Below are 25136 nucleotides of genomic sequence, written 5' to 3'. Positions count from 1 at the left end.
ATGCCACAGGCCCTGCGCCTCCTTGGACAGTGCTGGGGACCTGGTTCCGCCCTGTTTCCCCGATGTAAAACATGGTGGTGGTGTTGTCGGTGAAGATCCTCACCACCTTGCCCTTGAGGGACGGAAGGAAGGACCTGAGGGCCCAGAACACTGCACGGAGCTCCAGGACGTTGATATGGAGGGACTTCTCCGTCGGGAGCCAAAGGCCTCTCGCGTGCAGATTTTCGGTGTGCGCTCCCCACCCTTCTAGGGAGGCATCCGTGGTCACTGTCTCCTGGTGGTCTGGGGTCTGGAAGTCCATGCCCGCCGTCAGATGCGCGCGGGTGCCCCACCACCGGACCGCTCGGCGGAAACTCTCGTTGAGTGTGATCCTCTCCTCGAAGCCGCCCGTCGTTTGGATCCAGCGCGCGTCCAGGAACTCCTGCAACGGGCGCATCCGGAGCCTGCACATGGGAATGAGGTAGATGCAAGAAGACATCATTCCGAGGAGGGACTTGATGGACCTCACCTTGGCCGCGTCGGAAACCAACATCCGCTGTACCTTGCCCAGGATGGACCTGGTCCTTTCCTCCGACGGGGAGGCCAGAAGGGACACTGTGTCGAGCTTCGCTCCCAGAAACAGTGCGTTTTGCGCGGGTACCAGGTGGGACTTGGCGTAGTTCACGGAGAATCCCAGGTCCGTGAGAAGTTGGACGGTCCTTGCCGTGTGCTCCACGGCGAGCTCCCTCGTCTTGGCTCGGATGAGCCAGTCGTCCAGGTAGGGGTAGACGTGGATCCCCTCGCGGCGCAGCTGCGCCGCCACCGGTGCAAGGCACTTGGTGAATACCCTGGGTGCCGACCGTAGTCCAAAGGGGAGGGCTTTGAACTGGTAGTGACGCCCTTGGACCACAAACCTGAGGAATTTTCGGTGCCCCTTTAGGATGGGAATATGGAAGTAGGCATCCTCCAAATCCAACGACGACAGGATGTTTCCTTCCTCCAGCTGACCCAGGACGTGCTGGAGGGTGACCATCCGGAACTTCTGCGCCTTGATGAACTTGTTCAGACGTCGCAGGTCTAGGATGGGGCGCCATCCTCCCGTCTTCTTCTTCACGAGGAAGTATCTCGAGTAAACTCCGGAGCCCCAAAGCCTCTTTGGGACGAGTTCGATGGCGCCCTTCCTGAGCATCGCCTTTACCTCCAGGAGAAGCTGAGGGACGTGAAGCTCTTTCCTGGCCACGGGGGGGACGCGCGGGCACCTTCTTTGAAACTCGAGCGCGTGGCCCCGGGCTAAGGCGTCCAGCACCCAACGGTCGGTGGAGATGGACTCCCACACGCTGACGAAGCTCGCCAGCCGGCCTCCCAGCGGGGTGCTTCGGTGGGGGCCCGACCCCACGGCGGTTCAATCCTGTTTCGACGAGGCTTTGCCACCTTGACCTCCTTGGCGACGACGGCGGGGTCCGCCAGACTTGCCTCGTCCTCTGTAGGCCTCCTGAGACGACGAGCGGGCCGCTTGACGGTAGGTGGGGAAGTCGATGTGGAGGCTGCACCCCCCCCCGCTTTCTTCCTGGCCGCCGCGGAGACGACGGAGTCCGGGGTAGGCTGCGCCCGGAGGCACAGGGGGGCCGCGTCCAGGACCCGGTACTTCTTCTCGTACCGGTCTCTTCTAGCTGGCGTCGTGGAAGGGTTCTTGAGGAGGGCGAGGCCCTCATCCCAAATGTCGTCCAGTAGAGGCACCGCGAGGACCGTCTTCCTCTTGGCCTCGCGCCGTTGATAAAGGAATCCTTCCTTTTTCTTCTCCTCAGGGCAGAGTTGGAAAAGCTCGGATGCCCTGGCGATCATGGAGTGGAACGATCCAATCTCGTCCGGCGGAGAAGCCCTGGTGGGAGGTGACGACGGTAGATCCTCGTTGTATACCTCGTCGTCCGTACCCGTCACTGCCGTGTCAGTCCCCGTATCATCCCCTCGGGTGGACGGGGAGGAGGGCTGGACGGGGCGCGAAGGCTGAAAAGGAGGTGGAGGGTGAATCCTTCTTTTCTTGGGCGGGGGAACACCAGAAGGTCCCGGTTCAGGATCCCCCGACGGGAGAGGTTCCTCCGTCGGCAACGGTAGTCTCGTCCTTATCTCTGAGCATAAGGACTGTATAGCCAACAAAATGGCCGCCGAGTTGTCTTGCGGCGCTGGCAGACGGGAATCCGACGGGCGATCAGGGGCCCCGTCGGCACCCTCGACGATGTCGTCGTCACCTGCGTCGGGATCCATCCCGACGGGCCGGTCTTCATCCACGCCAAGGCCGTGGCTTAAGACCTCGATCAGCTCTTCCTCCGAGGATGAAGCCGAATCTACGACGACGCCCTGCCCCCCCTTTTTCTTCCCCGCCGGGGATTTCACGGGGGTCCTATTGATGGGCACAAAAGAGGACTCCCTCCGAGGTGGCAGGGAGACTCTGAGCCCCAAGATCGCCACCACTGGTGTAGCCTCCACAGGCTGAGCCAGGGCCGCCGCGACAGTATCGATAGAGGGCTTGGCCGGATGGATTAAGGCCTTCACCACCTTAGCTGCGCTCACCGCCTTATCCTTGAGGGGGGGGGGACACTGCCTCGCTCCCCCTCCGATGGGGCCTTCGAGCTCGACCGGGGCCTCTCCAGGAGCTTCGCCGGGTGCTCGCCCTTCCTCTTACCCGACCCAGAGCGTTGGCTCGTGGCTGAAGGTGCCGGGGAGAGTGCGCCCTGCCTGGCGCCCGTAGAGCCCGACCGTTCGGCGCTCCCGGTGCCAGCGGACTCGCGGTGCTTGGCCTTGTGTTGGACCCCCGTCGCCGGGGCGTCCTCAAAGGTCTTAGAAGACCGCTCGGATTTCTTCCTCTTCTTCTCGCCTGACGGGCTCTTCCCTTCCAGCCAGTTGGCGAGGCGTTGATGGCGGTCCTTCATGGTCCGCTCCGACATATTGCCGCAAAACGCACAGTCCTTCTCCACGTGCGTCTTGTCCTCATGTAAGCAGTACAGACAAAAGGAGTGTTCGTCCTCCTTAAAGATGTTCTGCAGCTGGCATCCAGGGCAGACCCTGAACAGCTTTCTGGGCGTCGAGCTTCCCTTCTCCTGGGCCATGTCCGGGCCTGAGAAGCTTCTGGAGTCCTCCAAAAATGTAGCTCGACAAAATCTTCACCCTTGAGGGGCGCAGACGAATCCGACACCGGTCCCCGTTGATCGGATGGAGAGTTGGTGGAGCTTGAGGCTCTTTTGACCGAAAAAAACGAAGTTTTTGAGAAAAAACGTGAAAAAATAGCACTAACGCTCGAGAGCAATAGCACGAGGATCCCAACACATGAACGTGCGGTAAAAATCTGAAGATGGCTGCCAGAGGCGGTGCTTAGGTAGAGGGCAGTCATTGGCTGTGGTCAGTATGACGCAGAGACCAGTGATTGGTTATTACTACGAAAGACAGATCAGAAACGAAACTGATACTGGTTTTTTTCTTTACCGAGGATTCCCAGCCTGACGACGGGGAATATTCATGAGCATGTGAATCCATGCCAGACCCCATGCTGGAGAACTAATGTGTTGCATGTTTTGTCCTGGGCAGGTCTCAAGCAGCATGCCTTGGAGTCACAAATTACCTGCCCCGGTAAAAAGCAGTAGGATACGTCACCCACATTTGTAGGCAGTAGGACTGCTCTAAAAGCAGTAGCCTACTGCTTGAATCAGTAGGGTTGGCAAGTACACTGTAGTAATAACGTAACGTGCTTGCAGAGGGCATTTTTAATTTTCTTTCAGTCTAGTGCTTAAAAGTGCCACAAGCGCTTTAATCACGAGACTGAAAGAATATTTAAAATGCCATCTGCAAGCAGGCTATGTTGTTGGCCTACGGTGACCAGACGGTTTTCTGTAGTAGGTCTTTATAGCTTGCAGGCAGGAATGCACAATCTCGCACAGAATACATGCTTTATTTTACAAATTAAGATAGGGCTAGTTTGTAATAAATGTATTACAATATGTGTTTGAACAGCAACACTTAAACCCCCCCTTCTCCTCCAAACGCTACTGAAGTGTAGTGCCTGGACAGCCACTTTCAAGAGTTAGTCCTACTTTTCTGTTAGTTGCCATGTCCCAGTTTTTTACTTTTTAAATTTGGTCACCTTATGGTGGCCTGATGGGCATTACAAAGACGTTCCATTACGGATCAGGGTTCACTGGAACCCTGGCTTTCCGTCTTGTGATTAAAGTGCTTGTGGCACCTTAATCACGAGACTGAAGGATTATCTAAAGGCCCTCTGCAGCACCATGCTGTTATTAGTGAGGGGCCTGGGTGCTTAGAAAGTGGGTGGAAATAATTGCCACTTTCTAAGCACCCAGGCCTGCACTAATAACAGCATGGTGCTGCAGAGGGCCTTTAGATATTCCTTCAGTCTCGTGATTAAGGTGCCATGAGCATTTAATCACAAGACTGAAAGCCAGGGTTCCAGTGAAACCTGATCCATTTTGGAACGTCTTTGTATGTCAGATAACTGCAGTTTTAAAGCACACTATCCATCTAGATAATCCGATAGAAGACTGTGACATGCCAACATTCTGGGACCAGTTTCAAAAATAATAAGTAGCATATGAGGACATCACAGTAGATGTCACATCAATTTTACCCAATGAAATGACAAAGAAATAATCTGGGGGGTTAACAGCCACCGATTATCACTAAACGGCCAGGCAGCAGGAAATTGAAACAATAATACCTACTGAAAAGCTATAAATCCTATATAAAGCCTATGTCAGTAAGTGCCTGCTGTGGAGGAACCTGTGTGAAAAGGAAATGAGGTGATAACACTTCTGTATACCCCAAGGGAAGTGACGGCCGGAAGGGCTCCCGCAAATGCAGCTAAGGCATTAAGCCCCAGAACAAAAGTATATATAAATTGCGGTGTTATTATATAACACTGCAAACTGGAAACATGGGTTATTTGCTGTGGACATCCCTGAGGCTCATGGCCCTTATCAAATGAAAAGGCTGAAAGGCCCAGATGCTGTCCCTGATTGCAGGGCTTGTTGTTAGCAAGTAGCTGGCAGTAATATTTCTCCTACCCGTTCCGGTGGGACACGTTTCCAGCCACTTAAGCGCAATGCTGTGGGTAATCGGTTGCTGTTTGTCTGTTTTGTAGACGTTGGAATGTGTCTGTAGAGGACGATAACAGGAAAGAGTGAACCTTCACACTGACAACAAACGAAGAGTCACCAGAGAGGTAAGAAAAGCATAGCCCATCTTTTTATACTAAAAAACATCTTTTGTGTTGGTGCCATGTGCAGCGCCTTACAAGAATGGAACAATATTTAAAAGGCCTTTTGCAAGCAGGTTGTGTTATGGGGCTGTCACTTGTAGTCTTATATTCAGGGTGGTGCAAATACTCCCCTAAAGGTGGTTGCTTTGAGTGATTTATGTTCTTTGCAAATAAACCACCATTTTGTGGTTCTTGAAACACAAAACAAATGTGTACCGATAGAGCTTGGAAGGTATGTGGCAAGTTGCTGGCAAATTCTGGCTTCACTGCTTAACCAAACTGTGTGATTCTGGGCAAATCATTTGATCCAACCCAGCCACACCAGTGTGCTGGCAAGAACAGAAATGTGCATTATTTATCCTTAGGCAGTGTTGGTGGCCTGATGGGCATTACATTGCACAATTTGCTGCTAACTTTCCACTCAGTACTTCAAACAATGCTGTGGCGTCACATAATGCGGTGCCTGTGCGTCATAGGTTTAGAGAAGAGATTTCTGACCTCTTGGGCACCCTGATGATTTTTCTGTTGGCTTTTAGGTGACTGGGACGGCACTCCCTCTTTAGATTATTTATTTTGATCTTTTAAATCATCTCAGTTTTTGCTGTCTTGCAGCAATAAGTCAGACCACAAACGGATGATTACATGTTAACTTGCTGGGCCCATTTGTCTCGCAGATGAAACTTTATGGCCCTAGTAACTGGTAGGTGCTGTATCAGGGCCTCAATGACCTGGTCAGACCAAGAGACTAGCATCTAGCCATTTGGTTCTGCAGAATAAAATAACTAATGTCCCCAATTTGTCATAAACTCATTGTAGCTGCTGTCTTCATCTTGGGCAGTTGCTTGGAACTGTTTTATGCCAAACACTTTATAAATGAAACTAGATAATAAAATAAATAGGACACACGCACAATTGCGTCTTTATTGATGTCTTGTTGAGATGGACACTGCACTATGCACCACTGACTGCTGCATAGCTGCACAGAGCGTTGAACTGAAAAATGTTTACACAGATTTTTTATCAGATCTATTTATGTAGTCCATTCATGCAGTGAACCTTTACATTTTACACTCATTGCACGAATGTATTACTTCAGAGGTACATAGAAATGCTATATTCTTGCTAATTGTATGTTTTGGGGTAAAACTAACTTCTGGTGACATTTAAAATAGGAGTACAAAATTGCTAATCAAATAGGTTTATTTGCTAATCAAAAATATTTTAATTAGCTAATTCTGCTAATCAATTTTTGAAAACTAATGTATGCCTCGTCTTACGGTCCTTTGGAGGCCAAGACCTCCTGCAGGGAACTCCTGGGTTCCTTTACCCTTGGTTCTTGTCCCTTGATCCGTCGCTCTGCTCCAGTAGGTTTGCCTTCGCGCCAGAGAAGTTCTGCTGCTTCTCGTGTGCCTCTATGTTCCGCCTTTTATCCATGTGGGGGAGAGCTAATGGGTATCAGGGTATGAGATGTATGTGATTAAAGTCAAGTGCCAGACTTTGCCTGGCCCAATTAGCGGGACATGTCCAATGAGATATGGAAGGGTTAGTCTTGTTGCTCACAATCGCATTCTTCCTCGGCCCAGTGTTTGTGTAGAAAAGGGGGGGTGGGAGGGCGTTGGGACATCAGAGAATCAGAAAGGCGGGGCCATGGGTAAAGGACATGGGGGAATACCGCGTCTCACCATCGGTCGCCTGACCCCCCACTCCTCAAAGACCCCTCACCCCGGTGATCCTCTCGCACTGGTCCATCCCCAGGGTCTGGATCCAAAGGCAATGGACGTGCTATGGCCACCTGAGAGAGAGAGATCCCCGGGCACTAGTAAGTGAAACACCCTTTGGTTTCTCACAGAACGCATTTCTCTTCACATTCATACATGGTTTAATCTTATGGTATGCACAAAGTGATGCGATTTTAAATGGATTTTATCAAATAAAATGTTTATATTGCTAAAATATAAAATGAACAAATGTGTAGTGCTCTTTGTTGCATACTGTTAAAGTGCTTTAGGAAATTTTCTAGCATTTTTGGTGGATTTTTTTTTATTTCCTGTGAAATTGTCCGCTGAAGTTCAGATCTCATGTGGCAAGTCTGTCCAAATTCCAATAAACATGACTAGAAGCTCCAAAATCCTTGGTCAGTTCCTAGAAGTGACTGGGGTGGATTGTATTGCTCTTGCACACATAATCGGTGGAAAAGGCAAAGATTGAGCTGGCCGAATCTCGCACAAGTCATAAACCGTCTTAAGGCAGCAACAGGTTTCAGTCCACATATATTCTAATCGCCAAAAGAACGCCTAGTGTCTTCTCTGTTGCCTGTTCGCAGAGTGTAATTCCTTTATGCCGCTTCCTTCATAAATGTCACAGACGGTATCCAATCAGGCACCAAAAATGTTCATCTGCACATGACATCTTGCTAGAACGCTGAATAGCACTTAACAGATGTCCCAACACCCCTATTAGACCTAGCACATGCAAGGAGTGAAGAGGAAAAAACTCAAGAGTAAGCAATTTCTCCAAAAACAGAACAAATGAATCCTGCTTCTTCTCTGCACGGCAACTTGCAGGATGCTCCCTTTTTCACCATACATGCAAAGAAAAAAAATCTGATACGATTCCCCTAAAAGATGGGCCAAAATAAGTGATTCCACCATCTCATCTCCTCAGCCAATCCCTGTGGTCACAGAAAAATCCTTTACAAGTAGTTGTACTTTTGCATATGAGGCCCTGGCACCAGACTGTCAGAAAGCGTACATTTCTCTCCATTGACTGGTTTCGATCTACCATCAAGTGCATCCAGAAACAATCTCTATATTTGTGGTGTGCCCTATCATTTCACTGCTCTGGAATAAGTCTAGGAGTATTTTGAAGGCCTTGTATGGCTACATTTTAATTGACTACTTATTGAACCGATTCTCTCCAAAATGTTACAAAATTAATCTTATAACTGAATCACTTGGTATATTCGGTTTTCTACATGGCCCTACATGTATCGACATTTTGTCCATTGTTAGCTATATGCACTCTCAATTCTGTATAGCTGTAACATCATTTTCTGACATAGTAAAATCGTACAGCTCTCAGCAAATGTTTTTTTAGATCGAGCAGCGATTCAAAAATCACAATACCGATTAAAAAATGTAATAAAGCAAAATTAATAAAAACAAGTTGAGGATACCTGCTGGCAAACCTCTGGCATTTGTAGTTGGCTGCCGTGGCAAGAAGGCGGATGTGACGCTGACCCCTTGTTGCTGTAGAGATACTTGGGTCTGCTGAAATTCACACTCATGGCAGCACCATAGCTCCCTGCTGAGCGAGGCTGCAATGGTGTTGTGAATGCATCCCAGGTGAAACTAACGAGGAACATCTGCTGAGCGATGCCCCAGTGCCACAAGTTCTGACCCTCACGAGAAAAAAGGGGAGAGCAACTCCTGTCGTATTTCTAGATGTAAAACAGTGGTCATGTTGTCTGTGAAGACACAGGCAACCCTCCCCTGGAGCTGCGGCTTGAGGGACCCAGAAGACTGCCCGCAGTTCTAAGACGTTGATAGGAAACAACTCCTTGTCCGGAGATCAGGGGTCCCTGGCGTACAGCTGGCCCATGTGGGCACCCCAACCTTCCACAGAGGAGTTGTTAGTGACTGTTGCCTGAGGAGCACAAGTCTGAAAGGGAGCACATGGCGAGAGATGAGGGTGAATGGGCCACCAATGTAGGACTTGATGGTAGGCCAGATTGAGGTTGAGGTTGATCTTGACGTTACATGAGCCTGTGATTTGTTTCCATCTAGCATCCAGAAACGCCTGAAGGGGTCTCATCTGTAGTCTGCAAAAAGGCATGAGATGTATGCACAAGGACAACATCCCCAGCTTGATGGATCCGACTGTTGCAACGTGAGCTGCCGATAGCCGTTGGACCTTTCCCAGGATGGCCTTCATACTGTCCTTTGAATGAGCCGCCAGACACAATAGTGTGTTGAGGTGGGACCCCAAGAATAGTGCATTCTGAGATGGTAGTTTATCAATAATCCTAGAGAAGTTAGGGCATAGAAGTCTCCGTGGTGTGCTGGATTTCAAGCACGTGAGTGGGAGTGGGATCAGATCAACCAATCGTCTAGTAGGGATAAACGTAGATGCCCTTGTGATGTAGGTGCGCCGCCATCAGGGCCAAGCACTTGGTGAACATCCTTGGGGCCGATCACAGGCCGAATGGTAGGGCTTGGAACTGGTAATGTCTTCCCTGAACAAAATGCAGAACATCTGGTGTTTGCGATGAATGGGGATGTGGAAGTAAGCATCCTCCAAGTCAAGGGTCGCCAGGAAATCACTTTGTTCCAGTAGGCCGAGCACATGCTGCAACAGGACCATCCTGAATTTTTGGGACTTGAGAAACTTGTTTAGACGTCGCAAGTCTAGAATGGGTCTCCATCTTCCTCACTTTTTTCCCACCAGAAAGTATAGAGTACACTCCGGAGCCCCAGGGGCACAGAGGGACTGGTTCCATTGCCCCTTTCTTTAACATGGCTTGAACCTCCTTTAGAAGCTGCACTATGTGTTCTAGTCTTGAGACAGGAGAAATGCAAGGGCCTTTGTACTGGAATTCCAGCACGTGCCCCTGTTGGATGACATTGAGCACTGTGAGAAACCTGAAGGTCCGACCACTACCCCATGGATCTTCTGTTCCGGTGGCCAGGGAAGGGCCATCGCTTTTGGATCCCGGACGACTGACTTGCCCTCCCTTCCCTCAGCCTTTATGGGCTACTTCCATTCATGCCCCGTTTTTCCCTGTGAATACTCACCAAGTACTGAGAAGAGGAAGACGCAATTAGGAGTAATGCACACTTTCTATTACAAACAACACTAGTACTGGGATGAAGAAGAGTGGTATGAAGACATGCAATACTGAAGGTCAGGTGCGTCCCATTAATTGGCATTATTATGGTCAGGCAAGACAAGCCAATGACTCATACCTCAGTCCCCCTTAATAGGGCTCAAGTGTATAAAGGGAGGAGACCCACACCAGCAAGAGGAGGTGAGCCGCTGTGGTGGAACGAGACCAGGAGGTCTGAATGCAGGCAAATATCCTGGAGGACCTGCAGGACCCGGTGCAAGCGTGTCACGTGGTGGTTGCAGGACCGGTAGCCCTCGAGATCGAAGCAGGCAGCGGGAGCTGCCAAACAGCTGTGAAACTGGAGGGACGTGGACCGCGTCCTTTCAGAACACCGGCATTTTCAGAGAAGTGCCCGGCGAGTAAGCGGAGCAGAGGCGGTCTACTTCCCGGCCCCAGAGAAGGCGAGCGGGAGCAGCGAGAACTGCATCAGTGGAGAAGCAAAGAGCCGGTAATTGTCAGGTGACACAGGAAGACTGGAGCGCTCCCAGGGGACCGCCGGCAAGTAACGGTGCCCGAATCTAAGTAAATCGAAACTGTATTGAATACCGAACTGAATGAGAATTGCAGCATGAATGAAATTACACTATTTTGAATACCAAACTGAAAGGTGTTATTTGAAGAAGACCAAGGCATACGGAATACCGAGCATACATTTGAAGTTAAACAGGCATAGTTAATGTCAAACTGGATGTGGGAAGCACTACGAGCAAAACGAAAACAGATGAAAAATTGAACAAACCCCTCCATTTGAAAATAACCAATGTGAGAAAGAACTATAAGTCTATGGTTAAACAAAAGGAGTGATGCAGAAAAGTGTTACACCAACCAAGGAGAATATAAATGTGAGAAGTTAGAACCCGAAACAAAAGGGCTTGTGAAGGAGTCAAACCAGGCCAAGGGGGAACTTATGGTTGCATTACCTGTGATGGGTGGACTATGTGCTCTGACAACTGCACCTAGACCAGGGAGCCCTAAATGGTGAAAAGCGAAAGACCTTACGAACAAACCACACAAAACATCAAAGCAAGCCTCAAGGTGGGTCAACTGGAACTATGGTTTTCTTGTGTTCAACATTCGAAATTAGTATAAATACTACAGTGAAATCTCAGGGAAGGGAACCCTGAGAACCAAAGTAACTGAGAGACACTGTCTTTTTGTATGAACTGTGATATATTGAACTTCTGGTAGGGTACCTCAAGAACTGGCAGAACATTAACGAGGCAAGCAACTATTGGAACAGTGTTCAACTTGGAGTAGGAAGCCCAAGAAGAACTTTAAGCCAAGGCTTTACTTTTGAACAGTAAATTGTTGATTAAGAAGAACCCTACACCCTGTTTATTTCTAGATGCGAGGGCAAGCATAGGTTTTGACAGACTTTTTGATTTGGACTTACACACACAGGCTTCCCTTAGTTTTCTTTAGGTAGCAAAATCCCCATCATAGTTATAGGGCAAGTTAGGCATTATACCATCCTAATACTCAATAAAGATTCTATTGTTGAATTGGAAATCTGTTGGCTGTCATCTCTTGATACCATGCCTGTCTCATAGCACCCATTCGTCCATGGAGATGTTGCGCCACTGGTTGACAAATTGACATAACCAGCCTCCCACAGGGGTGCTGAAGTGAGGGTGCGGGCCCTAGGCCGGGTCACGCTGGCTTGCTTTGGCGACTGCGTTCTGGATGGAGGATCGCAACGACGCTGGGTTCCTCCTCTACAGGCTTGGAAACATCCCCTATTTGCCTCCTGGGTGTATATTCGAATGGGAGGGCTGATTATCGGGTGAGGGTTACCCTTTTGAGGCCATCGAGACAAGGACCACCTCCTCTGTTGGAGAGTGCCTAAGGATCGGGTCATCTCAGTGCCCATCTTAATGGATACCAGGGAGTCGTCGACCCCCTTTCCGAAAAGGTTTTTCACCCTCGAATGGCATGTCCACCACTTTTGTCTGTACATTCGGTTGGAAATTGGTGATCATGAGCTAACCTTGGCAGTGGAAGGGCCACTGCATTGCCCATTTGCCGAAAACATGAATCTGCGATGTCCAACGCAACGGATATCGCATGGTGGGAGGCTACCTTTCCCTCGTGGAACAAAACTAGGGATTACTGCTTCTTGTCGTCGAGAGGTGGTCAAGGATGGGGCCCAACTTATACCAAAGCAGTCTGTCATATCTCGAGAGAATGGCGAATGCCTTGGCGGCTTTGATATTAGACGCTACAGTTGTGATGATGTTCTTCCCAGTCGCATCCAGCTTCTTACTCTCCTGATCAAGAAGAACCATAGAAGAGGAAGATTGGTTAGAGGACCGTTTTCTAGCTGCAGCAGAGACCACAGAGTCTGGTGAAGGTTGGGACCTGAGGCACTTCGGGGCCGTGTCATGGACCCTGTACCTTTTCTTTAAGCAGTCTTTTTGCAGGGGCTGTGCTAGGAGTCTTCATGACCAACAGGCCATCTTTCCAAACGTCATACAGAAGGGGAACCAAAACAATAGTTTTCCGGGAGGACTCCTGCCGTTCAGGAAGGAAGCCTTCCTTCTTCTGTTAAGGGATGAGTTTGAAGAGATTAGCAGTCTAAAAAATCTTTGTATGTAACAAACCAATCTCATCTGGCAGAGAGTCCCTGGAGGGTATATCAATGTCAGTAGGCTTCCCATAATTGGACATGTAGTCCTCGAACATTGTGCAAACGGCAATTGTCGAGGGGGACCCGGGGATGGATGATAAGGAGCCAGCCGTGCCGGAGAAGGCATTGCAGGACTCTTTGCTGGAGCCAGTACGAGTGCTGCCGGAAGACGCTGCTGGGTTTCCGACACCGGCGTGTGGTCAGAAAAGGACACACAGGTATCTCTAGGACCCCGCGCCAGGCCCTGAGGCAAAGGGCTAGTAGGCTGGTGGGATGGCCGAGCCCCCTGTCGAGGTACTGGCAGAATGGGATCAGGCTCTCCCTGACCACCTTCGTGGTCAGAGTAGAATCCCTGTGGCAAGCCCTCTTCCGAAGGACTGCAAGAATGAAATCACTGGGACTGGGGATGACATTCTGGGAGTACCCAGTGGAGACAGCCTGAAGAGCAATGCAGTCTTGGTGGGCCTTATGAGGAATGCCAGAGCTCTCTCGCTCTCTTGCCAATCTAGTGCCCCTAAGAAAAGGGGAAATCACTGTGGCCTGCGGCGCAGATAATGGCGCCAGCGCCGACGGGGCAGGCGCTTGTACGGCCGACAGGGGCCTAGGCGGCAGGGCCCCTCTGGTAGTTGTAGTCATGGAAACAGTGACTGTAGTGGACAAGCCAGCCGAAGTAGCTATCTTTGTGGATGAAGTCGTCGACGGGATCGCTGTTGAAGAAAGACCACTTTTCTTGGACAAAGTCCCCAACGGGGTAGTTGTTGACGAGGTAACGGCCTTGGTGTACAAGATCATTGACTTGTGTAGCCGCAGACTAGTCCCTCAACAAGGTCCGTGATGACAGAGGTTGTCGACAGTGAAGCTGCTGATGGGTCCCTTGACAGGCTCTGTGATGAAGCTTTATGCTATGCAGCTAGTGTCAACGACTTTCTCACTGACGGGTCTCGGCTACTCAACGGTAGACTACCCGTCTACGGGGAGGGCAACGACAAGTGTTTTTCAGACTGGGACTCTGCAGCCGCAGTGCTCATCGAAGAAGTCAGGCAAGAGATGACTGCCTTTTTTGGTATCTTCCCTCGGGAAGTGTCCTCAAAGGATCTCGACTTCTTGGCATACGGGGCATGCTCTTTGGGCCTACTGACCCTGGAAGAGGCATGACTGCACACAGAGGCACGGTCAGAGACCCTCCCCTACTCAATCCACACCACTAACCTTCTATTGCGATCTTTCTGCCTCGGAGGAGAAGGCCTGGCAGATGGAACATCCGTCTGCGTCGTAGTCTGGATGCAAGCAGTAAATGCCGATCTTCAACAAAGATGTTTTTCAGGCCACATTTTTAAGAGGCCCTGAAGAGGCTTTTTCTCGTGGCGTCTGCCATGGTGCGTGTAGAAAAGCCCCAATCTTGCGCCAGCAGCCGCACATGGTATGGAGATCAGACGATGGAACGGATTGCATCCGGTAACGGGTTCCTGCCGCTGGTATTCACACAGTGACTGGAGAAAGAAGAATTTGAGAAGATTTCTCATAAAAAATAGGAAAAGTTATCGATATTTCAAGGAACTAAAGACGAAGACGCCACACTTGAAAAGGTGTGGTAAAAATTTGAAGATGGCCACAAGGGCTAGAGCTTAGGGGGACGAGTGTCATTGGCTAGGCCAGTATGACCCAAAGTGACAGCGATAGGCTATAGAAGCGACAAGCAGCTTTCAGCTTTTACGGCTTTAATATTGCCAGGAATTCATAGCCTGCCAACAGGGAATATTCATGAGTATGTGAATCCATCCAAGACCCCATGCTGAAGAATACGAGAAACTAGGGGAAGTAACCCTAATCAAGAGAATTATACAAGTCATCTTCCTCATGGCAGTACTTGCCAGGATAGTGGACCAAGTAGGCCGGTGCCAAGAAGAGAAACCCGGGTCGAGGACCCAAGTCCAGAGAGAGACACGAGTCATCTTCCTCTTGGCAGTACTTGGCAGGTTACTGTACCAAGCCTGCTGACTCAAAGAAGAACCTGGGTCTGGGACCCAATCAAAGTTAGAACTTTGCACTGCATTTAACAGAAGAGACACTGGAGTATCCAGGGGAAGGGAGTCACTTCCCCCGGGTCTAGTGTGATTTGCATGTTGTGATGAGAAGCATCAGGAGGAGGGAAGTCATCCTCCTGATATCAAATGGCGGAAGTAAGAACAAGCTTCCAGTCAGGGGAAGGGAGCAGTTCCCCCTGAGATATCAATCTAAGAGGAGTAGGGTTGTTGGACTTGTTTTGTTTGTTGGAGGACACTTTCAACCAGTTGAAGGGAGTTATTTCCCCTGATGAACATTGTTTGAACTTCGCTGGGTTGAGAATCCGCTAACCAGGCGAAGGGGGTCATATTTCCCCTGGCGAGAACTATTGAGATTCCTGAAGTGAACCGTGATCACAAAAACCTAGGAGAAGGGAGCCATTCTCCTAAGCCACAAAAAGCTTAGCCTTATCTACTTTCGTTGTAAGTGTGAGGGACAGAACTAGGGATTTTGACACAGGACAGTGGACACTAAATTAACAGACATTCTGACAGATCCTTTTTAGTCTTTCATTGAGGCAGGGAACTAACTCATAGAACTAGAGATAGATGGGTATTCCTCCTTCTTTTTCAAGACAAATAAAATGCTTTGCCAACCATTATGGCACCTTTGTGTCATTCACCTTACAGTATATTCTGTATATCATTTTGTGACATATGTGACAAACTAGCACGATTATAAATAGCAAACCAGAACAAATCCAAGAAAACAGCCCTGTGGTTTAGCCCAGAATTAAACAAAATCAAACATGATCTCATTAATGATGAATGCCTAAAAACATAGTAAATCAACGCCCTTCTTAGTACAGATTAAAGATAACTAAAGAAAATATAAACGTGATTTTGAACGCCAAAAAGAAATTCTTTAACGAACAGATTTCGAAGGATGATAACTCTTCCAGGAAATTATTTCAAATACTAAATTCTTTCTTGAACCCTATTGCGCCTGATAAGGCCATAGACACCACTCATGAACTTTGGGAGTCTCTCAACAATCATTTTGTGTCTAAGATTTCTGATACTCAAAACAACATATTTTTATGGTTGATTGCTAATTATTACACAATTCCTATTAATGTGCCAACATTTCAGACTGATTTAAACCGGTCTAGATTCAAGTTCAATAGCATAACAGTGGAGCAAAATCACCTATAGAATTAGTAAGCTCCGTCCTACCATTCCACATGAAGATCCTCTTCCCTCCATCGTGGCAAAAGCCTTTGTCGATTCAATTCCAGAATGCAGAATTGTTTTGATAAATCATTCAAAGAATCTACTGTGTCAAAGCAATTCAGGTATCTATCATTCTCTTTTCAAGAAATCTTTGTTGGACACACTGGATCTGAATAATTATTGACCTGTTGCAGGTTTGCTATGACTCTCTAAAATACTAGAAGTGGCATCCGCACAGCTACATCTTTTCATGGATACAAACCTGATCTTGAATCCATTTCGATCAGGTTTTAGTCCTTATCATGGGACCAAAACGGCCCTGCTAACTGCATGCTGTTCAGATCATACCCTAAAGTGGATCAGATCCTTTCTCTCAGAAAGAAAATTAGGCCACGTCTTGTCCTTAATGCTTTCAACAAAGTGTGGTGTGCTTCAGGGTTCCCCTCTGCTCTTTAACATGTATGTCAAACCATTCTATGACATTTTCTCCAAATACAATTTAAACTACCACGCTTACGCAGAAGACACTCAAGTCAACTTAACTGTAGACAATCAGACTAACCTGGACACTCCGACCTGCTGCCTCAATGAGGTTGAAAACTGTATGTTAGAAAATACTGTGAGAAACCTGAAGGTGTCTCACCCGCTAGACCCAGGGACCTGTCATCCAGGTGGCCAGGACACAGCCATCGCTTTTGAATCCAGTTCCGCGGGGTGGACCAGTGCGGGAGGATCACCCGGTGAGGGGTCTTCAGGGAGTGGGACACCGGATGTCGAACGTGGTATCCCCTTCCCTGTAACACCTTTACCCCATCCTACTAAGTAGGATACTTAGGAACTCCACCCCCACCCCTTTCCCAACATGAGGACTTTCTCACAGACAGCTCACTGTGAGAGAAAATAGAATAACACCCAAGCTGTATACCTGACATGTCCCAAAACAATGGTCCGGCAATTACGGACCATTACACACACCTGACTTCCATCATACCTCCCAACATGGATAAAAGGCGTAGCACGAAAACACACTCTGAGAAAGGCAAAGCACACGAGGAAGCAGCAGTTCCAAGATGGTAGCTTAATACAAGGTGAAAGATGGCAAAACCGAAGAGGATTTCAAGGAGGGAAGTGCCCTTGACCTTTTCAACTAACGACTGTTATTTTCATGAACCTTCGAGAATAAGAAACGTAAGACCAGGAATCAAGGCTATAGAATCCTGCATTGTGTGTCAGAGGTACCAGGGGCTCTCCCGCACCGATATTCCTTAGCTCCTACAACAAAGTAGTGCCAGGGAAGTCAGCACAGCCAGTAATTCGGGGAGACTGATACCGGACCAATCTGTGTTGAAGCCAAGGTTGCTGGCAGCAACATTGGATAGTGAAAACTGAAGAGACCAGTGTTTGAAGCCTATGTGGCAAGCGACGCGAACACAATTAAACAAATGTGAGTGATTGAACTTTGAAGCCAAGATACGATACCGTAGACAGTGGTCCGACACCACGAGGGTGCACATTCGAAAGTCTCTTAAGTATCCAGCTGAAAGGTGGCAAATGTGAAGAGTGATAAAGAATTGGGAGATCAAAGTGGTCCTGCAATGGGTCAAGCAAAACCCTGTGCACATTCAAAAGTCTTCGATAGCTGATGAAAACGTATATGAAGTTGGTCCGAGTCCAGCAAAGGGAGATCAGATAAAAGCTTTTGGTTAAAGCAAGTTTGTGTAAAGTAATATTGGAATCAGTCCGAGCCGGGTAGAGAGAGACTAATTGAACATTGTGTTAAAAGGGATATGAGTCGGACTGAGAGGATCTGAGCCTGACTGAGGGGGATCTGAGGTGAACCACGAGTCACCCGAGAAAGAATATCATACGAGAAATTGGATGCATAAATAATTTACACACATTGCGTTGAGGATATGAGCCCGGCTGAGGGGGATCCAAGGCGAATAGTGAATCACCTAAGAAATGGAGTTCTTGTGAAAATCTGAAAGAGGAAAACACCTCGTTTGTTTGTCACATCAGGCCCTCTGAATAAGGAGACTTTGAAAGGTAAAGAGACTTGATGCTAATGGTTGGACTGTATCCTCGTGCTAGAGAAGCCAGAAACTGTGCTAAGCGCGAGTGTGCCGCCTTGTCCTATGCTGAAAACGTGGGGAAGGGAGGTCAACGGCCTGAACATCCTGACATCTGACATATCATTTTGTGAACACTTCTTTTTTCATAACATTGTTTCCTACACTATTTGTATTTAGAGACAAGGATTGGCAACAGGGTTATTAGTATAGGACTTTTTATTTTGACAAGACACCACTAGCACTGCGTTATTATTTGATGGTCGTAGCTTGCTCCCACCTATAAGTGGTGTTTCCAACACTTTTCTGAAGCTCAATAAAACACCCTTGAACTGTGGTCACTTATGCTGTAGTACTGTTGATACCATGCCTTCCTTACAATACTCTCCAATCAAATCCTAACAAAACGGTGGGCATTTTTTTGTTAGGTCCAAAAAGGTTTACAGAGTAAACCAAAAACATGCACCCCTGTGCTATTATTCAAGTTGGGGAACAATTCACTCTTTTAAAGAGCCCTTATATGGCTGTCTTGCATTAGAATGCTGAAGGAGTTCCACAGCTAAGCTAGTCCTCCTTTGTTTGAAAGGAAACCGATGTGGCCATAGATAATCTGGAACTACCTTAAGTACAGGAAGCCTGAGGTCATGGCAGCCAACAAACATCAGCTGAGTACTTGACTTGGATGTCTGGATTCAAGGCTGAATTCATACACCGTTTCCCTGGGATTATTTTGAATAGAAGGACCAACCACAATGATTCTGGGACCTCCAAATATTTGGAAGGATTCATGATTGTTAGTGTTAACCCAGCTTTCGGTATTCCTTTAGGAGTAAATATTTGTCAAGCACTGGGACGTATCCCAATAATATGAGAAGCAACCTTCTTCTGAAGATAAAACTGTGTAAGCTCTGCTGTGACAATCTGCTGAGGGTCGCACTCTGAAGGTTATGCACTGTTGAAATTTCAGGACTCCCGCCTTCTTATCAACCAGTGGAAACAGTGAGCAGCGCTCCATCTCCTTATTGTGGCGGGACCAGCACGGTTTACATTTTTCAAAATCCCTCTGCTCACAGATGTCTTGCTACTTGCCCTGTGTAGGCTGACATGAAGAGGGAGGAGCAGTGGAAATCTGAGAGCGAGTAACGCCAGCAGCCTGTTACTAACGAGTAACAAACCTTTTATCTAATAACCCTTGGGCTTGAGGAACCCAAGACTTACCGGATCGTCATTGCTGGGCCATCATCTGCACTTCCTGGCTACTGCAGATGCGTCATTGGCTACCAGACTGCAAAAATCATACCCTACCCATTATCAAATTACCTTTGTCCTGGACTCAGCAACTCCTCTGATAACACTGAAGTCTTCTCTCCTGCAAAAGAATCTTCCTTCTCCTCATTGTTGCTTAACTGTAAACTTTCTCGGGCAGTAGTGATCTTTGACTTTCAGATATTCTCTTTACACTGCTGTGTTGACTTCTGCAGGAGAGGTTTGTTCCCTTTAGAGTGCACGCAGGCATTGGGCCATCTGAACCCTAATTTAGCAAACCTTGGTACTCGGAAACCCAATTTTACCCTGAACTTGCACCGTGTACGGGTCACAGCCCAAAGACTTGAAATACTCATTTTAGCTACTCCCTTGTAATTCTACATTAGCTTTTTCCGTCACAGCAAAGATAAAGATCTGTTTTTGAGTAATGTACTGTGGACATTCCGTTATGTTTTGTAAAGGTGTACAAGTAGGAAACTGGCAAACATGTTGCCTGCTTTTAGCTATAGACTTATTAGCAAGCAAATAAAAGAAACCCCTATCTGACCCTAGTTCTAAGAGGGTTTCCCTGCCTCAAAGGAATCTGTCAGGATGTCAGTCTAGAGCAAAAGAGTCCACCGTCCTGTGTCCAAAACCTATTTCCAACTCTTACACTATAAACTCAACTAAGGAAAAGGGGTTGTCTTCTTGGTCCAGAAGAATGCCTCCCTTCTTCTGGACAGCAGCGCAAAGTTCGCCTCTGGGAGAAGCAAATGAAATATTCTTAAAGAATACAAAATCAAAAGTCTCAAAAGGTCCCTTGGTTTAGGTTCCAGCAAGGTACATGGAACAAAAGCCTCCCCTTGACCTTTCTCAGGTTTCTCAGTGGTTTTCCCAATGCCAGGACAGGGGTCTTTCTTCTCCTGGCCTTTATCAGACGCTGCACAATGCCAAGAGATGGACTCCCTCCTCTTGGCTCCTTTCACAGTGTTCATCAACACCAGGGGATAGGTCTCCCTTTCCCTCGCCTCCCTCAAGCTCTTCACTGTGCCAAGAGAATTACTTCCTTCTCCTGGCCTCTTTCACGATGTTCATCAACACCAGGAGGTATGTCTGCCTTACCCTGGCCTTTCTCACAATGCTCACAGTGTTCACGGCTCTCCTGGTTCGCTACCGTGCCAGGTAGTGCGACTGACGATTTTGGAGGCAGTTTGTTACTGGATGTGGGTCCCAGACCCTTCATAGCTCTTCTCCCTTCTCAGGAATTATACCCGGTTTACCATCCTGCCAGGCATTCTTTTTGTCAGGTTCCAGACCCCCTTGTATTGGTTTCTTCCTCTCAGGTTACAGACCCCTTTGGTATGGTTTCTTTCTCTCAGGTCCAAGATGCTTTTGGTATTGGTTTCTTTCCCTCTCCCGTGGTCTAGGAAGCCCTGAGATCGACCAGTCCGCCAGCGACTGCCACGAAGATGAGGACTCCTGATGTCACTTTTTGGATGTGGGTCCAAAAACCCACATCTCACTATGGTATGCCCCTCCCGCCCCCCCAGGGTTCCCACCAAGGCTCCCAGTCTCCCAACCCTCTTCTGGTTGCTCACCGATCACCCTCGGCTTCTTCTGGGTCTCTCGCCCCCTGTTTGGGTCGGCGCGTTCCAGGCAGAACAGCTCTTTCGACCAGCTGGTGATTCCTCCTCCTGCTTCCGGGTATGGCATGACCGACAGGGAGGACTCTGCCGACAGGCAAGCGTGCCAGTCTTTGACTGCTTCGATCGGCTTCTGACCATGGGCTTCACAACTCCCTCTCCCCGTTTGAATTACCCTCTTCTATTTTAGTTGTACCTTGGCCAGTAGGAGGTCTGTAAAGACTAGACAGCTCGTTGTGGGTTATAGATAAGATATGCTATGATAGTTTATTTATAAAGCGCCTATGTTTCAAAGCGCTTAAAGGCAAGGGAGGGAACAAGGCAAAATACAATGACATTCGTACAGGCCACGAACAGCAAGGATGTGAAATGAACTATCATACTCTGCCTGACAACATTTCAGATAGTGCAAGAGCTAAGACATAGATAAGGAAGGGAGGAGGAAGGAAATGCAGGCGACTATCGTACTAGGCCTGACAACATTTCTTTTAGAGCCGGAGAAAACAAGAGGTGAGGGAGAGGGGTGCAGAAAGGTAGGGGAGGAACAAAACAAGCAACTATAATACTAGGCCTGACGACATTTCAGATAGTGCTGGAGGGGAGGGGGGGAACGAGACAGACGAGGTTGCTACCATACTAGGCCCAGGGACAATTCTGATAGAGTAAGTGCATAGAAGAAAGTAAGGGGAGGAGATAGGACAAGGGAGAAGGGAAAGGAGGAGAGAACAGAGAGTTAGCAGTCAAAAGAGCAGAGAAGCGAGAGAGGAGAGTGAATACAATTGCAGAAATCAGTAGCAACAAAATGTTGCAAGCCAGGATACAAGATGAAGATGGGAACAGCATGATTCAGGGCCACCATGAATACAAGATCCATAGGAAGTCCAGCATGAGAGTTGAGAAAGGGTGACCCACCGTGAATGAATGAAGTCCATACAAGTCAAATCCAGCATTGGCCACAAGATGGTGATGGTGAAACCAGAATTAATCAGGAGAGACTCCTGCAGAAGTAGGCTTGAGGGAGTGATGGGGGAGCAGGGTAGAAGAATCAAGCAAAACAGGCAACGCCTGTGTGCGAGAATGGTGGGGGCACAAGGTAACATCACGGGGGGGGGGCAGCAGGGGTGGGGATGGCCTGTGGGGACACAGGAAGTAACACATGTTGGTGCATGCTTACCTGCTGTCTGAGCATGGGGTCGGGCCCTGTGTCCTCCTGGTCCGAACAGGAATTGCCCTTTTCTTCGTCTGCCCTTCGCTTTAGATGCCCGGGGCAGGAGATGCCCTTGATCTAATAGTTAAGAGCAGGAAGGAAGAGGCAGGGCTAAGAAGGTGGGTGGTGCTTAGGCCAGGTGACCTAGATCAACTTGCACCTGCTCCCCATCTGCAAAGGAAAAGAGGCTGGAGGGCTCCTTAAGTGGGGAAAAAAGAGCGGCAAGCAGGAAGGCACCAGGTGGGCGGGGCTTGCTAAGTGGTGAAAAAGAGCAGCAAGCAAGAAGGAACCTGGTGGGCGGGGCTTGCTAAGTGGTGAAAAAGAGCGGCAAGCTGGATGGCACCAGGTGCTCTTTATGCTTCTGCACTTCCTCCTCATCCCAGTACTGATCTGGAGGACTCCCAGTGAATCAGTTGGTCTCTTCCTCATCTCAGTACATAAGGGCTAAAGGTCCCATGAGGAGCACACACTCTTCCTCGTCCCAGTAGTTCCTACCTTACTGATTACAAGGAATAGTATGGATTGTGTTGTAGGGGTTTGGTGAGGAAGGTGTATTAAGGTTGACCATGGGAATACTGCGTTATGCCCAGGTCGTCACTAATCCCATAGGGAGCTTCCCTCCCCATGAGATCCACCTGCTGAGTACCACCCCCCAGGGTGACTATCAGTTAGCAAACTCACATCCCTGGCCCCATGGCAATAGGCTCCCGCTAGGTAGAAGTGACGACATCCAGAGACTCATCACATACCCTTACCCTAATGCCAGAGGCTCATCCATCTGGGATTATGTAGGGGTTTTCAGGGTTTTTGCTCCAGTTCCAAATGGGGGTGGCAGGAGAAAACATTTCTTCTTCCCAGGTGTTGAGGGGGGGGAATAGATTAGACTTGGTTTATTTGCCTCTTCCACAATTTTGCACAATCGGGGGAAGTCTGTGCCAACGATCGTCTCCTCTGATCTTCTTTCAGTTTTCCATAATTAGACGTGTGAGTTTGGAGCATCAGTGCCTCAATTTCAGTGAAGTTTAGATCTGTAATAACGAGAAGAAATGTTTGCATAGCCCTAGCCCGAGGAGTCCGATCATCTACAATCTGCCAAAGGTGGATAAGAGTACAACAAAGCCTGCAGGGAGACCAATTGTTTAGGCAATTGGGTCTCTTCTGGAACCACTATCGACATACGTCGATCATTTCACCAAACCATTTGTCCTCAAGACCATAGCATACATAAAAGGACACCACAAATATCATTAAAGTTGTGCATGGAAGGACTATTGAAGAAGGGGATTTCCAATTTCTTTTAACGTGGAATCCTGTTACACAGAAATCCCGCAGCAAGCTACCCCACAGGAGATAGAGGGCAGCTCTAGACACTAAACAACCAGACAAGATATGGTGCCTACCTCATTCATAGTGGATTGTGCCAGAATAGCTTTAACAGGAGGCCGGGGAGTATGTGGGGGTGAATAAAATAAACAAAAAATGTTTTTAAAAAGAGCCTGTACAAACAAATAAAAAGGCACGAGAATGGGTGCAACGTTCACCCAAAATTTTGCACATTTGTTTGTAACCCGCTTTGAAGATCTAATTTTTTCTGACAATAAACCATTTAGATGCAAGCTAGTCAAATGGAGACGTTTCACTGACAATATCCTCACGATTCGGAGGGGAATGCTCAATGGTCTTTTGGAATTCCATGAATGGTGAAATAGCAGGGATTACAGTGATGGTTTCTTACCTGATAAGTGTTGTAGTAACAGATGATGCTTTTGTTTTTGGAAAGTCCTAATTTGCTTCCCTGATCTGTTGCAAGTGCAAATGTGGATAAGAACCCAGGTCTCAAAGCATGCTCAGGAGCGCTGTCATTGGCCACTGCAAAAAATAGCAAGGTATTTCTGAGATTCAAAACCAAGTAATTAAGAGAATAACACTGTGCAGATGGAAGGACATTTTTTATGTAAAAAATTCAAGGCAGTGTAATGTTTCACACAAAGGGCAGGAACTAAATCAAAAGACAATGACAATGAGTGCGAAAAATATCAAAGGAAATAATCTGAAAGAAGAAATGAAGAACTGGAAAATAACTGCCCTCCTCAGATACCAATTCTTGCACAGGGTGCATTAAATGTCACAATAACAAACACCTATAGTTATGTTGTTTATGGCAAAAAGAACTAGGTATGAATTTCCTCTACATTGTTCTGGTCTTGCTATTCCGTCTAAAAGCAACAAAGATAAATACACAGAGCAATTGTAATTTTGGAGCCTTATTTCAACGGTCAAGTGTGGGGGGAAAAACACTAACAATGGTATGGAAAAGTTCAAGTTAAGCACAAATGCATTTGAGGGAGACAATCTGGCACACATATTTATTTAGGCCCTTCTATGCTTAGCATTGCTAGAAAACCACAGCCACCTACCCAGAGTAAAACTGTCTCCTAGCAGTTCAAAACTTCAAAGGAGAGGCACAAAGCCAAAATGTACTTCGACGTAACAAACGTGTTAATTAAGGTTGACCGTAAAACCTTGCAGCGGTGGGATAACCCAACTCACATGGGAGACTATTCCAGTATTTTGCCTTTTTGAATTCTTAGATTAATTGCAATGGAATTTTGTATCAGTTTATTAAAAACCTTATACAAAATACAACAAATCTTATTCATACATTATGAAGAAAAATACAATCAAATATATAAGAAAAAATACACATTAAAAAAATAACACGAAAATCCCAATTTATCATATTAATTCCTAAAACCCAAATCATCCCTCAAGCTTTTAACAAGTTAAAAAAAAGAAGTTGCCGCAATCACCAAAGATGAGGAATCGCCACCCATATTTCTATGCCAAAAAGGGGTTTGGTTTAAAAAGGCCATACCATGTACAAATTTTGCAAAGTACAAAACCCTTTTCTCCTTGTAGAAAAGTGCAAGAAATAAAAAGGTGCTTTAATGACTGCTTCTTTCAGATCCACATGATTACCACA

General features: G+C 47.6%; 1 protein-coding gene across 5 annotated transcripts in view; it reads right to left on the bottom strand.

The window, feature by feature from the left end:
- LAMTOR3 (late endosomal/lysosomal adaptor, MAPK and MTOR activator 3) overlaps positions 1-25136 on the bottom strand; it is a 342388-nt gene that overhangs the window by 83931 nt on the left and 233321 nt on the right. For all 5 annotated transcript variants that reach the window (XM_069630717.1, XM_069630714.1, XM_069630718.1 and 2 more), the window contains one exon: positions 23889-24022. In XM_069630717.1, the coding sequence (XP_069486818.1) occupies positions 23889-24022 (134 nt within the window). The remainder of the gene's footprint in view (positions 1-23888; positions 24023-25136) is intronic.

This window comes from Ambystoma mexicanum, chromosome 6q, assembly GCF_040938575.1.
Source record: "Ambystoma mexicanum isolate Mex_15411 chromosome 6q, UKY_AmexF1_1, whole genome shotgun sequence".
NCBI classification, from domain to species: domain Eukaryota; kingdom Metazoa; phylum Chordata; class Amphibia; order Caudata; family Ambystomatidae; genus Ambystoma; species Ambystoma mexicanum.
This window is presented reverse-complemented; position numbering and strand designations above follow the sequence as displayed.